Source organism: Epinephelus fuscoguttatus, linkage group LG7, assembly GCF_011397635.1.
Source record: "Epinephelus fuscoguttatus linkage group LG7, E.fuscoguttatus.final_Chr_v1".
NCBI lineage: Eukaryota > Metazoa > Chordata > Actinopteri > Perciformes > Serranidae > Epinephelus > Epinephelus fuscoguttatus.
Window position 1 is genome coordinate 9,190,820 of NC_064758.1, and position 13,385 is coordinate 9,204,204.

At 42.6% G+C, this 13,385-nt stretch overlaps 1 protein-coding gene across 2 annotated transcripts in view; it reads left to right on the top strand.

Annotated features, from left to right (window-relative positions):
* Positions 1-13,385, top strand: part of lamb2 (laminin, beta 2 (laminin S)) — a 66,282-nt gene that overhangs the window by 46,336 nt on the left and 6,561 nt on the right. Inside the window, exons 16-32 of one of the 2 annotated variants that reach the window (XM_049580545.1) lie at positions 14-141; positions 223-352; positions 478-670; positions 1,608-1,751; positions 2,219-2,450; positions 2,708-2,877; positions 4,462-4,497; positions 6,419-6,643; positions 6,743-6,960; positions 7,105-7,201; positions 7,573-7,754; positions 7,871-8,061; positions 8,316-8,500; positions 9,104-9,345; positions 11,480-11,683; positions 12,812-12,956; positions 13,105-13,312. In XM_049580545.1, coding sequence (XP_049436502.1) covers positions 14-141; positions 223-352; positions 478-670; positions 1,608-1,751; positions 2,219-2,450; positions 2,708-2,877; positions 4,462-4,497; positions 6,419-6,643; positions 6,743-6,960; positions 7,105-7,201; positions 7,573-7,754; positions 7,871-8,061; positions 8,316-8,500; positions 9,104-9,345; positions 11,480-11,683; positions 12,812-12,956; positions 13,105-13,312 — 2,930 coding nt within the window. The remainder of the gene's footprint in view (positions 1-13; positions 142-222; positions 353-477; positions 671-1,607; positions 1,752-2,218; positions 2,451-2,707; positions 2,878-4,461; positions 4,498-6,418; positions 6,644-6,742; positions 6,961-7,104; positions 7,202-7,572; positions 7,755-7,870; positions 8,062-8,315; positions 8,501-9,103; positions 9,346-11,479; positions 11,684-12,811; positions 12,957-13,104; positions 13,313-13,385) is intronic. The other variant, XM_049580547.1, reaches the window with a different exon arrangement.

Below are 13,385 nucleotides of genomic sequence, written 5' to 3' on the forward strand. Positions count from 1 at the left end.
TGATTCTACCCAGATGCCCAGAGACTGGGAGGAAGTGCGAATAACAGTGATCCGACCAGGGCCAATTCCTACCAGCAGCCCCTGTGGAAACACCATCCCAGATGATGACAGACTCACGGTTTCCCTGCCGGCGGGAGCCAGGTCTGTGGCTCAGACACACACACGCACACACGCACGCACATTCCCTGAATGTTAACTGTGTGCTGACTGTGTTTGCTCCAGGTTCATGGTCCCTCATCAGGCTGTGTGTCTGGAGAGAGATGTGACATACACTCTCCGCTTTGAGTTCAGACGCTATCAGGATGCCAACAGTATCCTCAACGGCGCCAACGCTTTTCTTCTTGTGGACTCTGTGAGAACAATTTCTTTTTCCAGTCCTCTAAAAGAAATATCTAACCCATGAAGAAATTGTAGTTTTCATTCCACACACAAACATCTTTTGCTCTCTTTGTCATAACCTTCTGATCCTTGCACCAGATTGCCTTGATGCCACGCCACTCCTCCATGGAGATGTTCAATGCAGGCGATCCAGCTTCTAACAACAGGAAGCAGACCTATGAGCGGTACCGCTGCCACGAGGCGGCAAAGAGTGTAACCCGCCCACTGATGAGTGACACTTGTGCCAAGCTAATCACCAGCATGTCGGCCATCATAAATGACGGGGCTCTGCGTGAGTGAAGAAAGCCTCATTAAAGAAGGCTTCTGCCTCGTTTAATTGACAGCCATGATGTTTATAATGCAGCAGCTGCAGGGTCTGACTAGACTGAAATACAAACATAGCCTTATTATTGGGATCAGTGAAGTTAACATTAAAGATTCAACATAAACAACTATTTATTCATCTATAGGACATAGCCAGGTCTAGCCATCAGTTTATCATTAAGGGGCTATAATGGATTTTTTGGTAACACTCTTAATGAGGCCCATGTCTGTGATGCATTATAAATATACTTTTATTGCATTATAATCTGCTAATAGCACTAAATAACATAGGTTATAAACAGTCATAAATATTAACAATCCTTTGTTACAATAATCACACATTAGAATTATAATACACTATGATCCTAGCAGCAAATGTCAGTATTAGTGAAGTATTAATGAAGTATGATGATACCTGAACTTGTAAATCATTAAAATGCCTCACAATATGTTGTAATTACTGTTATAAAACATAATTTATATATTTATGAGTGCTTGTAACTTTAACACTTTATACTGTACGGCCACAGCAGGCACTTGTTTTTGGTGAAAAACAGCAGATAGACACAGTTAGAGACAAGCAAGAGTTGATAGAGACCCAAGACAGAACTATGAAATGTTTTACTATCTTTGTAAAAATTGATCAATAGCTGCAGTGTCATTATAATTTCTATTTAAATACACAAAAAGTCAGGAAATTTTCAGCTCAACTTTAAGCTGTAAATCTATGCAACATAGCTGAATGACCTGTAAATGTTCTAAATGACATTAACCTGACAGTCAGTCAGATATTTTCAGCAGTCATTCTTTCTTTGTTCCTTTTGCTCCCAGAATTCAGTGTGCAGGATGTTTCCATATGTTATGGTTCAGTGACATCATGTCTGTGCTTCTCTGTTCTCCCCCAGCTTGTAATTGCGATCCCCAGGGGTCCATCAGCTCCATGTGTGATGTCCGCGGGGGCCAATGTCACTGCAAGCCCAATGTGATTGGCCGACGCTGTGACCAGTGTGCTCCAGGAATGTACGGCTTTGGACCCTCAGGCTGCATAGGTGAGAAACCTTTCAAAGATTTCTTGAAAGTCAGACCTGTTTGCGGAGGATATGACGTCACACAACATTTTCAATATTTCACACAACCTAATCTGGTTGGATTTGTCCCTGGAAGGGCTTAGTAGTGCCTTAAGGTGCAGATACAGCAACAGCCATGAAATCAGTTTCACCAGAAAACTTCAATCAAATCTCTTGGATCTCACACACTACTCACAATATTTGCATTGTGTTATTTGTAAGCTTAGTTTCTGCTGTGCACCTGATGTGTAGAGACTTCGATAAGTTAAATGCTATGCTGTTAGCGCCCTCTACTGTACTTTCAGTACACAATTACAATTCTAAAGCCCCTTTACTAAACGTATGTATTCCTCATCTGTCTTTTCTCTTTCTCTCTTCTGTATCTTCTCCTCTCCACTTCATTTTCTCTTATCCTCGTATACCCTTCTCCTTTTCCTCCTACGGTCCAGCCTGTAGTTGCAGCTTGGAAGGCTCTGTGACTCGACTTTGTGACAAGTTCACTGGTCAGTGCCAGTGCCGTCCCGGAGCCTTCGGTCAGCGTTGTGACGGATGCCAGACGGGTCACTGGGGCTTCCCCAGCTGCCGACCCTGCCAGTGTAACGGACACGCCGACATGTGTGATCAGAGGACTGGAGCCTGCATCAGCTGCAGGGACAACACAGGAGGAGATAAGTGTGACAGGTGATGTTTTCGGTGTGAGGTGTCCGAGCTGCATGAGATCAGCTTCAGTTGAAAATCTATCATTGGGATTAAAAAGGGATTTAAAGAATAAAATTACAAGCACATAAAAAAAACAACAACTGTAAATATGATAACTGAAGGTTTCATATATGCATACGTCCACCATGTTGTTGCAAAGTAGTTAGTTATTGTTCTCAGGATTTTTACTAGTTTTACTTTTTTACTAGTTTTTAACTTCTACTTTTTCATCTCTGTAGGTGTGCCAATGGTTACTATGGTAATCCAGTTTTGGGCAAAGCATCCAGTGGTCAGTGTCGTCCGTGCCCCTGTCCAGACGGCCCCAACAGCGGACGCCACTTTGCTGCATCTTGTTACCAGGACAACCGCAATAGACAAATCATCTGCAACTGTAACCAGGGTTACACAGGTAAACCTGAGACGATAATTGTACCAAGGCTGTGCATCTTTATTTCTTCCTCTGTTCTTCCTGTTCCATCAGTCCTTGCTTTCTGCTCTGGTTCTCCTCCTCATCCTCAGCAGGTAATGCTCATGACTTCATCGGTATGTCCAGATGTGCACGTGGCGAATTCATTTTCTGTAGAACAAGTGATGTTGTGAATATCTGTTGAAACAGTTGCACACCTGAAGATTACAGTACTGCATCATCACACCGCTCTTTATGTCAGTGTTTGAGTTTTAAAATGTTACTACAAAACCTCATCTGAGTCACACATATGGGGTGCAGTTGTGTCTGTGATGTGTTTAATCAAGTCAAAGGGCACCTCAGTGGATCACTTTAACGTTAAGCTATAGATACCTTTCATATTAAAGGAGAAACAAATAGATAATTCACCTCGCGTAGTATCAGTGCATCAGTCGTCAAGTTTTGTTTAAAAGAGAGCTGATGCTACAGTATAAATAACCTGAGTAATTGAGATGAACCTCAAAGAGTCTGCAGCCATGCTCGCAGTCCTATGCTTACATGCTGATGTTTAGTACATTATGCTTACCATCTTCACAATCTTAGTTAATTGAGTTAGCATGGTGTACTTTGTGTTTACCGCTGCAGTAAACACAAAGTACAGCTGAGGCAGATGGGATTGTCATTACTTTTCCAAGTATTTGGCCGTCAAAATTTTTGACCTGATGATGGCATCAGATGAATTTGTAAAGGGAGTACCAAAGTTATTACAGTTCATTCTGAGGGGTACATAAATGCAACCTGATCTCACAGAAATAAATGTCTGAAAACAAAAAGAATCAATTTCATGGTGGCGCACAAAGCAAAGTCAGGGGATCACAAAGTCGGCAGGCTTCATCCTTTTGGGGACCATGACTGTCTGTGCAATATTTTACTGCAATCCATACCATACGTTTTTATAACTTAAACGGATAGTGCACCCAAAAATGAAAATTCAGCCACTATCTACCCACCCTCATGCCGAGGGATGCTGGACCAACTGACTGACATTGTCAACCCTAGAGAAACTCAAACGGCAACCTCCACATCTGAAAAAAAAATCAATGGTGGCATGCTAACATGCTAAACAAAGATGGTGAACAGGGTATCTGCTAACCATCAGCATGTTAGTATTGTCATTCATTAGCATGTCGACATTATCATTTAGCTCAGAGCATTGCTGTTTCTAAATACAGCTGCACAGAGCTGCTATGGCTGTCGACTCTTGTTATGATACTTTTTCCATGGAACAAAATGTAGTTGGGGGGGGATGTTTGACCTGAGGAGTCTGTCTAGTCAGAGGAGTCCAGCAGAGTCCATCTTTATTACCACAGCGTCATATTTTCAGTTAGCTTAAGTCAACCTGTTGAGTTAGCCACTAAAATCATCCGCTAGAGGAGTTTTGGGAAAAAATAAGTAAATCTCCAATCTTCTACCTGGTGTGACAAGGTAAAGGATATAACTCAAATGAGGTAAGCATGATGTTTCTCAGTGGGCTATGGTGAATAGTAACCTATGTCATTTCCTCCCTCCCCTGTATTACTGGCACAGGGATTGTTAAACGCTCCGGGGCGACCATCTTTAAGCGTGAGTAATGATGGTTGACCCCCATCCCTTCCTCCTCCTCCTCCTCCTCCTCCTCCTGCTCCTACATTTTCCACCAACCCTCCACTTTACCAAGCCTACCCATGCATGGCTTCAGCACCCCTCCCATCAATGGTGCTGTGCCACAGAGCACTTCTGTCCATGTGTGAGACCTGGCTCAAAGAATAATGTCAAATCCTTTCCAGTGCTTTACCGTGACTGCCTGTTTTATATGGCAAAAAAAAGAGTCAAATACCTGTCTCTGAAATTATATTGACATGGTATTACATATGTGGTTAAATGCAACAAGATTTGAACCAGGTCTGTGTAAATGTCCCCAGTACAAGGACCTGACCCAGAATCACATTTTCGAGTCATTTTGTCAAAAAGTGTGATTCAAAATGAAAAGGGAGAGAGTGTTGATGCTGAGTCTGGGTCAGTTTCTGTCTCTTGTGTTTGAAATAGGTTTAACTGTTCATCTTTATCTGTGAATGAAGGGAAGCTGGGAGGGGGTTGAGCAGTCATTCCTGGAGAAAAAGAGCTTCACTGATACAACAATACAGCCGTACAGCCAGGATAACAACACTCATGTCACTCTTTTTACCAGCCTGGCTTTTCAGATACAGCACAACGGAGCATGCTGAAGGCTACTGACCCTCAGATGTCCACTGTATCATTAAGTCGGTTAGATTAAATAGGACATGGTATTGACTTCTTCTACTTCCCCATGCCCCCTTCCTGTTCTTCATCCAACTTTTTTTCCAATTCTCTCTCATCTATTCTTCCCTGTACTTCAGCCTTTACTCTGCCAGCACAGCTCTACTCTATACCTCTCCCCACCTTCTCATTCCTTCTTTCTCTAATTTCCTCCTGTGCTCTGTTCTCTGCTCAAATATGCCAAGTATTTCTCCTTTTGACTCTGACCTGAAGGGACAACAAATGAGATACAACAGTGAGGGAAAACAGACAAACTAAAATAATAGTGCACTGCCTGTTGAAGTTGTATGATCCAGTTTATAGCAGCAGGTATGGTTCAGATGCAGCCACAGATAATACGCAACACAGTGTGGGACACCACTGTGCAGACCAGAATGGGTCTGTAATGGTCTTGTGTGACTCTGTGGAGTTTGTTGAAGCAGACTGAGATATCATGCAAAAATCATAGACTGTAAATGACTGTTAAGCCCTGTTCAACTAGTATTGGTTGGTGCCTTTGTTCCAGTCGAGAATTACAGAATGGAGGCTGCATCGACAAATATAAATGAAACAAATCCATCAAAACAAAGAAATCTTGAAAGATGAAGAGATTGTTGACATGTGACAATATTTGAAGAAATTGGTTCTGTTTGCTTAATAGAAAACTAAACACAGGCGTGGGGGTTAATTTCAAAATCACATGACGTCCCCAGGTAATACCAGTCCTTTGCAAATAAGGTTATATTCTATTATGTAATCAACAAGCATAGTAATATGTTGTATAATTTCCAGAAGAAAGCTGTGATGACAATGACACTTAACTAATGAGAGCTGGTTAACCCAACCCGATTGAGTGATGATGCATAACATAACTGATTCTGGTAACATACAGTATTAATATAATGTAATGTTCATGCTTTGCAGAGATGAGTTAAGCCAAGTTTTGGACTAACATGTTTCTCCACTGAAAAAAATTTGGCAAAATTTTGCCATATGAGAAGGAACCTAACAACTCTGTTGAACCAAGATCACCTGTTGATTGCGCAGCTATTTCCTGCTTCCTGTTGTTTCATACATCCGCTTGGGAACTCCTGCAGAGCTCTTCACCCATTATTACTGCAAATATAGTTCAGTTAAAAGTAGCAATTACTCAGTTATAGCTCTTTTCTCCACCCATTTATTATAGTAACTCTTGTTCTTTTCCAATTTGCTTTTTCTCCCAATTCAGGAGCCCGATGTGAGGAATGTGCTCCAGGTTATTATGGCAACCCCTCTCAGCCCGGAGGGCGCTGCCAGCCATGCCAGTGTAACAATAACATAGACATGTCAGACATGGATGCCTGCGACAGGCAGACCGGAGAGTGCCGGAAATGCCTTTACAACACAGAGGGCCCCAACTGTGGCATCTGCAGGAGCGGCTATTTCGGAGATGCTTCCCGACGCAACTGCAGAAGTGAGTGACACGTTCATTTAAAAAAAAAAAATCTACAAAAAGACAAAGCATTGACTTACATGAAATATCATGATGATGCACGGTTGTTTTGCCCTTCAGAGTGCACATGTAACTTCCTGGGTACTGACCGGAGCCAGTGTATGGAACGTGAGGACTGTGTGTGCCAGCGTAACACAGGGCAGTGCCAGTGTCTTCCTAACGTCATAGGTCTGACATGTGACCACTGTGCCCCAAACCACTGGAACTTGGCCAGCGGGGGCGGCTGTGAACCCTGCGGCTGTGACCCCAACAACTCAGTCACCTCTTCGTGTAATGAGGTAGGGTACACTTGGACTTGACCCATTCAAATAAACACGTCATGATGCAATACAAGTGTGCATATGTTCACATTCATTCACACTGACAGAAACAAAAGAAACTAACATGTCATGCTCCTATTTTTCTATTTCACTCTTGTGCAGTTCACTGGGCAGTGTCAGTGTCGTGATGGCTTTGGTGGGAAGACCTGCACAGACTGTCAGGAGAACTACTGGGGAGACCCCAGGACACAGTGCAGAGGTTAGAAACATAAATATATAATGTTAAATGTTTTGGTATTAGTGGGTGCATATCAGATAATTTGTAATATTGACTGTAAAACAGGAAACCAAAGTATATCAGTATGTGATTCCTTAACTCTCCATAGTGATATTGTTTTCAACTAGCCTGTATATTTTCAGAACACAAGCAAATTCTTGCCACGCCAAGATTTTCAGTAGACCCATGTGGCCACCCCTATTCAAAATTTCTAGGGGTGCCACTGCATTTCAGTACCAAATAACTAGTCTTATAAGCCTTATAACAGCCTTATAACCAGTAAGATTTTCTCATAATAAGATTGGTCCTGTTGTTCCATATTCACTGCACACTCACTTCTCTCTCCCCTCCAGCTTGTGACTGTGACTGGCGTGGCATTGAGACCTCTCAGTGCAACAGGGTGACCGGCCACTGTGTATGCCAGCAGGGGGTGTCAGGTGTCCGCTGTGACCAGTGTGCCAGAGGCTTCTCTGGCCAGTTCCCCAACTGTCAGCCCTGTCACCAGTGCTTCGGGGACTGGGATCGTATTGTGCAGGTGCAGAGTCATGCCAAAGAGGCAGTCTAATCCTAATAAGCCAAATGTGAAATACTGAATAACTGATAATGATTCAACCATAAATCTTTCTCTGCTCAATGTTGTCTTGTTGCCAGGACCTGGCAGTGCGCACCAGGGCTCTGGCAGAGCGTGCCCATGAGATTCAGACCACTGGGCTTACTGGGGCCTATGAGAAGGCCTTCAGAGACCTTGAGGAGAAACTGGCACAAGCTCAGGGCATTGTCAACGCACGCAACGCCACTGCTGCAGCCGTTGCTACCCTAATGGAGCTTATTGAAGATCTGAGGTACAGCTGTTACATCTCACTGCATTTTAAGAGTTTTCCAAGTGAAAATATCCATCTGAAGTAATTCTTTGTGTTACATAAGATAGAAGTATAAAGATCATACCCGATTTAGTAATTGTTTTTGAAAAACAGAAAGGGATTCAACAGAAATCTTTTAACTCCGTCAGCAGATTGATTCAATTTGTCTAAGAAATTCAAAATCATATGAGGATTGTAATTTAAATTCCCCAACAACTGCTTGTCTTGCTGTGCAGAGCGCAGATCGGTGAGACCACGGACACCCTGAACCGACTGGAAGGAGACCTAACCATCGTTCAGGACAGCAACTCTGAGGCAAGCAAAGAGCTGAGTGCTCTGGAGAGAGAGGCGAGAGAACTAAACCTCACTTCAGAGCAGCTACACCGCCAACTGGATATCCTAAAAAACTCCAACTTCCTAGGTGAGAAAAACAAGGAAAAGAGATTCTCATTATTCAACCGTTCACTCTCTTACCTCAAAGTTTCTGCTGCTGCTGATATTCGTGCACACTCTAGGTTCCTTCACTACTCAATTTCCCTAAAATGCAGCATCATTATTCCTAATCCTCTCCCACTTTTCATCACTAAGTCAGGAATCTATAACCCCTAATAATAATCAAATTTACTCCAGCACCAGTTGGGTTAATGGGGTAGGGCTGGAACTAACATTTTTTTCATTGTAGATTAATCTGTCCATTATTTTCTCAATTAATCGATTAGTTGTAGAAAATGGTGAAAAATGTTGATCAGTGTGTCCCAAAGCCCAGGATGATGTCCTCAAAGATACACATAAAGATACAGATATAAAGATATTCAGTTTACTGTCACAGAGGAGTTAAAAAAACCTTGAAACTGCTCATTTAGTGAGTCAGTTACAGTCAGAGAATTGTGACTTTTTTCCTAAAAGAATTATGCAAACCAATTAATGGAATATCAAATTAAATAAGTTGTTGATTAATTTGATAGTTGACAACTCTAAAATGTGGAAAGTTGAAATATACTTTCCTTCCTCCTCTTTGCTTTAGGTGCATATGACAGCATTCGCAGCTCCTACAACAAATCCCGCGATGCCGAGCGACGCGCTAATGAATCAACAACTACCAGGCCCAGCACAGTCAGCCAATCTGCAGACACTCGCCGCCGCACTGAGCGTCTCATCTCTGCCAAGAAGGATGACTTTAACCGTAAAAATGCTGCTAACAAGCGTGCACTTGGAGAACTCAACACCAGAGCACAGGGCCTTGACTTGAAGAAGATCAATGAGAAGGTTTGATCATGTTCTACTTTCTGTGAAGCAGCTGTTAACACTGATGAACTTTGGTAGTATTCGTGTGTATAGCCATACAAAAGCAGAGAGAAAGAACTACAGAGGCAGTGAAATTGAGAAAAAAATGAACCTCTTCAGAGCTGTTGTGGATGATTTTTATATTATAGACAACAGTTAAGAACATTTAGTTTTGGCTTAAGCTAGCCCTGACACTCACTGGCAAAATTTTACTTGATATACAGTACAGGCCAAAAGTTTCTCATTCAATGCGTTTTCTTTATTTTCATGACTATTTACATTTTAGATTCTCACTGAAGGCATCAAAACTATGAATGAACACATGTGGAGTTATGTACTTAACAAAAAAAGGTGAAATAACTGAAAACATGTTTTATATTCTAGTTTCTTCAAAATAGCCACCCTTTGCTCTGATTACTGCTTTGCACACTCTTGGCATTCTCTCCATGAGCTTCAAGAGGTAGTCACCTGAAATGGTTTTCCAACAGTCTTGAAGGAGTTCCCAGAGGTGTTTAGCACTTGTTGGCCCCTTTGCCTTCACTCTGCGGTCCAGCTCACCCCAAACCATCTCGATTGGGTTCAGGTCCGGTGACTGTGGAGGCCAGGTCATCTGCCGCAGCGCTCCATCACTCTCCTTCTTGGTCAAATAGCCCTTACACAGCCTGGAGGTGTGTTTGGGGTCATTGTCCTGTTGAAAAATAAATGATCGTCCAACTAAACGCAAACCGGATGGGATGGCATGTCGCTGCAGGATGCTGTGGTAGCTATGCTGGTTCAGTGTGCCTTCAATTTTGAATAAATCCCCAACAGTGTCACCAGCAAAACACCCCCACACCATCACACCTCCTCCTCCATGCTTCACAGTGGGAACCAGGCATGTGGAATCCATCCGTTCACCTTTTCTGCGTCTCACAAAGACACGGCGGTTGGAACCAAAGATCTCAAATTTGGACTCATCAGACCAAAGCACAGATTTCCACTGGTCTAATGTCCATTCCTTGTGTTTCTTGGCCCAAACAAATCTCTTCTGCTTGTTGCCTCTCCTTAGCAGTGGTTTCCTAGCAGCTATTTGACCATGAAGGCCTGATTCGCGCAGTCTCCTCTTAACAGTTGTTCTAGAGATGGGTCTGCTGCTAGAACTCTGTGTGGCATTCATCTGGTCTCTGATCTGAGCTGCTGTTAACTTGCGATTTCTGAGGCTGGTGACTCGGATGAACTTATCCTCAGAAGCAGAGGTGACTCTTGGTCTTCCTTTCCTGGTCGGTCCTCATGTGTGCCAGTTTCGTTGTAGCGCTTGATGGTTTTGCGACTCCACTTGGGGACACATTTAAAGTTTTTGCAATTTTCGGACTGACTGACCTTCATTTCTTAAAGTAATGATGGCCACTCGTTTTTCTTTAGTTAGCTGATTGGTTCTTGCCATAATATGAATTTTAACAGTTGTCCAATAGGGCTGTCGGCTGTGTATTAACCTGACTTCTGCACAACACAACTGATGGTCCCAACCCCATTGATAAAGCAAGAAATTCCACTAATTAACCCTGATAAGGCACACCTGTGAAGTGGAAACCATTTCAGGTGACTACCTCTTGAAGCTCATGGAGAGAATGCCAAGAGTGTGCAAAGCAGTAATCAGAGCAAAGGGTGGCTATTTTGAAGAAACTAGAATATAAAACATGTTTTCAGTTATTTCACCTTTTTTTGTTAAGTACATAACTCCACATGTGTTCATTCATAGTTTTGATGCCTTCAGTGAGAATCTACAATGTAAATAGTCATGAAAATAAAGAAAACGCATTGAATGAGAAGGTGTGTCCAAACTTTTGGCCTGTACTGTAGCTCTCTTGCTTTAGCTAGCTTTCTAGTTTCTCACCTCTCGGTGAACACTTCACATACTGTTTTCACAGAAATGATACACTTCTATGGAGTAATATTTAGTTACATCATAAAACACACAACAAAAAGTCACGCTCTGGTCTTCATTCAATAATGACTTAACGTGTACTTGTTTTCGCTTTGCATGACACTACAGGAATGAAGTGTTTCAGTACTACACATACACATTCACCTGATCATTTCCAGACAAATACAAGTACATGTTCACCTGTCCCAACAGGTTTGCGGGGCCCCGGGTGATGCTCCCTGTGGGGAAAGTCCTTGTGGGGGTGCGGGTTGCCGTGACGATGAAGGGAACCGTCACTGTGGAGGCCTAAACTGTAACGGCGCTGTAGCAGTAGCTGACAATGCTCTGGAGAGAGCCAAACATGCAGAGAAGGAGCTGAACAAAGCTATGAGAGAGGTGGAAGGACTCTTTACTAAGGTACAGACACAAGTGAGAACTATAGTTACTATATTTTTGGCCTGCAGCTGTTTCAAATATATAGCATCACATCTGTTAAGCCAGACCAGATGTTCATGTTTTGGGTTTTGCTTCAACATATTTTAAGAGCTGCCTCTTTGGACAGTCATTAACAGTCATACAGGGGGAGAATCATTGTAGAGGAGGCAGAAAAAGCTTTTTGTGATCTTCTCATCTGACCAGAATGGAATGCAGATGTTCCAGCTAAATCTACTTTGCAAGTGTTATGTTTCCTCCCTTCACATTAAGGAGGATCCCTTGCAAGTCTTTTTGAATTGTCTTTAGTTAGATTTTTGCCACTGTGTGGAGTTCTCACAGTATACAGTTTTACACTAATACAAATCGATAGTTGTTCACTTCCATTTTTTCCAGCATCTCTGCACAATACATCACAGACTGAACCACTCAGAGTGGAGTACGTGCTGAGACTCAGACATGTGTTTTTGAGGAAGCAGTGCAGCTGCTTTCTGGGATATGTGTGCACATAGACAAAACAGATTTGAGTGAAAGTGGGGACCCCAGAGGAAAGGAAAATTCAAAATAAGAACTCTTCTTTTTCTAGCCTATTTCTCCCAGACATAACTGAGCTCAATATAAGATCAATATGAGATTTTGACCATTTTCTCATACTTCTTAAATTCAGCTCCTGAGAAAAAGCCTTCCTCTTGTCTCAGCCCGATCCTTACTTAAGATCTTTAAATGCGTTTTTTCCTTTGTCTCAGTGATCAAAGTCGTGTCTCTAAGCCACCGGCGCCCCAGCTCTGTGTATTTTGTCTGTTCTCATATTTGAGAAACCTGTAAGAAGCCCCTGAGCACTGCAAAAGAACTTCTGATTTATTCTTCTGCTCCTTATTTCTCCTAAGGGGATTTTAGGAGAAAAAGAATTAAGCAGTCTCCAAATATGAAGTTGATTTATTTCTGATGAGACAAAGAACAGCAACATTGTGAGCAGCAAAGTTTTCCTAAACTGCAAAACTATATCACATAAAGAATTCTTGGAAAACGCTGTTAAGAAATTGAGGCTATGGAGAATGAGTTGTATCCGTTGGCCTTTTGTGTCCTGTATAAGCATTTTTGCCTTTCATTCAGGTGGCAGATGCCAAGACCAAAGCAGAGGAGGCCAAAGGTAAAGCCCAAGCAGCTCTGGACAAAGCGACCGCCACCAAGAACAAAGTGGAGCGCTCCAACAATGACCTGAGAGACCTCATCAAACAGATAAGAGACTTCCTTACTCGTGAGTCTGACAGTCTGCTGGGTTTACACATTACTATATGTTTAACATGTCCATTTTACAAGTTTACAGAGAACATGTAGAATAGTTATGCTGCCTTTTAATCAACCCCTCTGTGTCAACCCTGCCACTTCTCATTTCTCTTCCTCAGAGGAGGGTGCAGACCCAGACAGCATTGAGGCAGTGGCGAATCGTGTGTTGGAGCTGTCCATCCCTGCTTCGTCCATACAGATAACACACCTAGCTGATGAAATCAAGGATCGGGTTCGCAGCCTTTCAAATGTGGATGCCATCCTGCAGCAGACGCAGGATGATGTCCGTAGGGCAGAGCAACTGCTGCTGGATGCCAAGAGGGCAAGGTAGTCAGAGAAGACTCAGACTTAAAACAAATGTATTGTTATAGAATTATTTGTACAAACACAGAGTACTCCA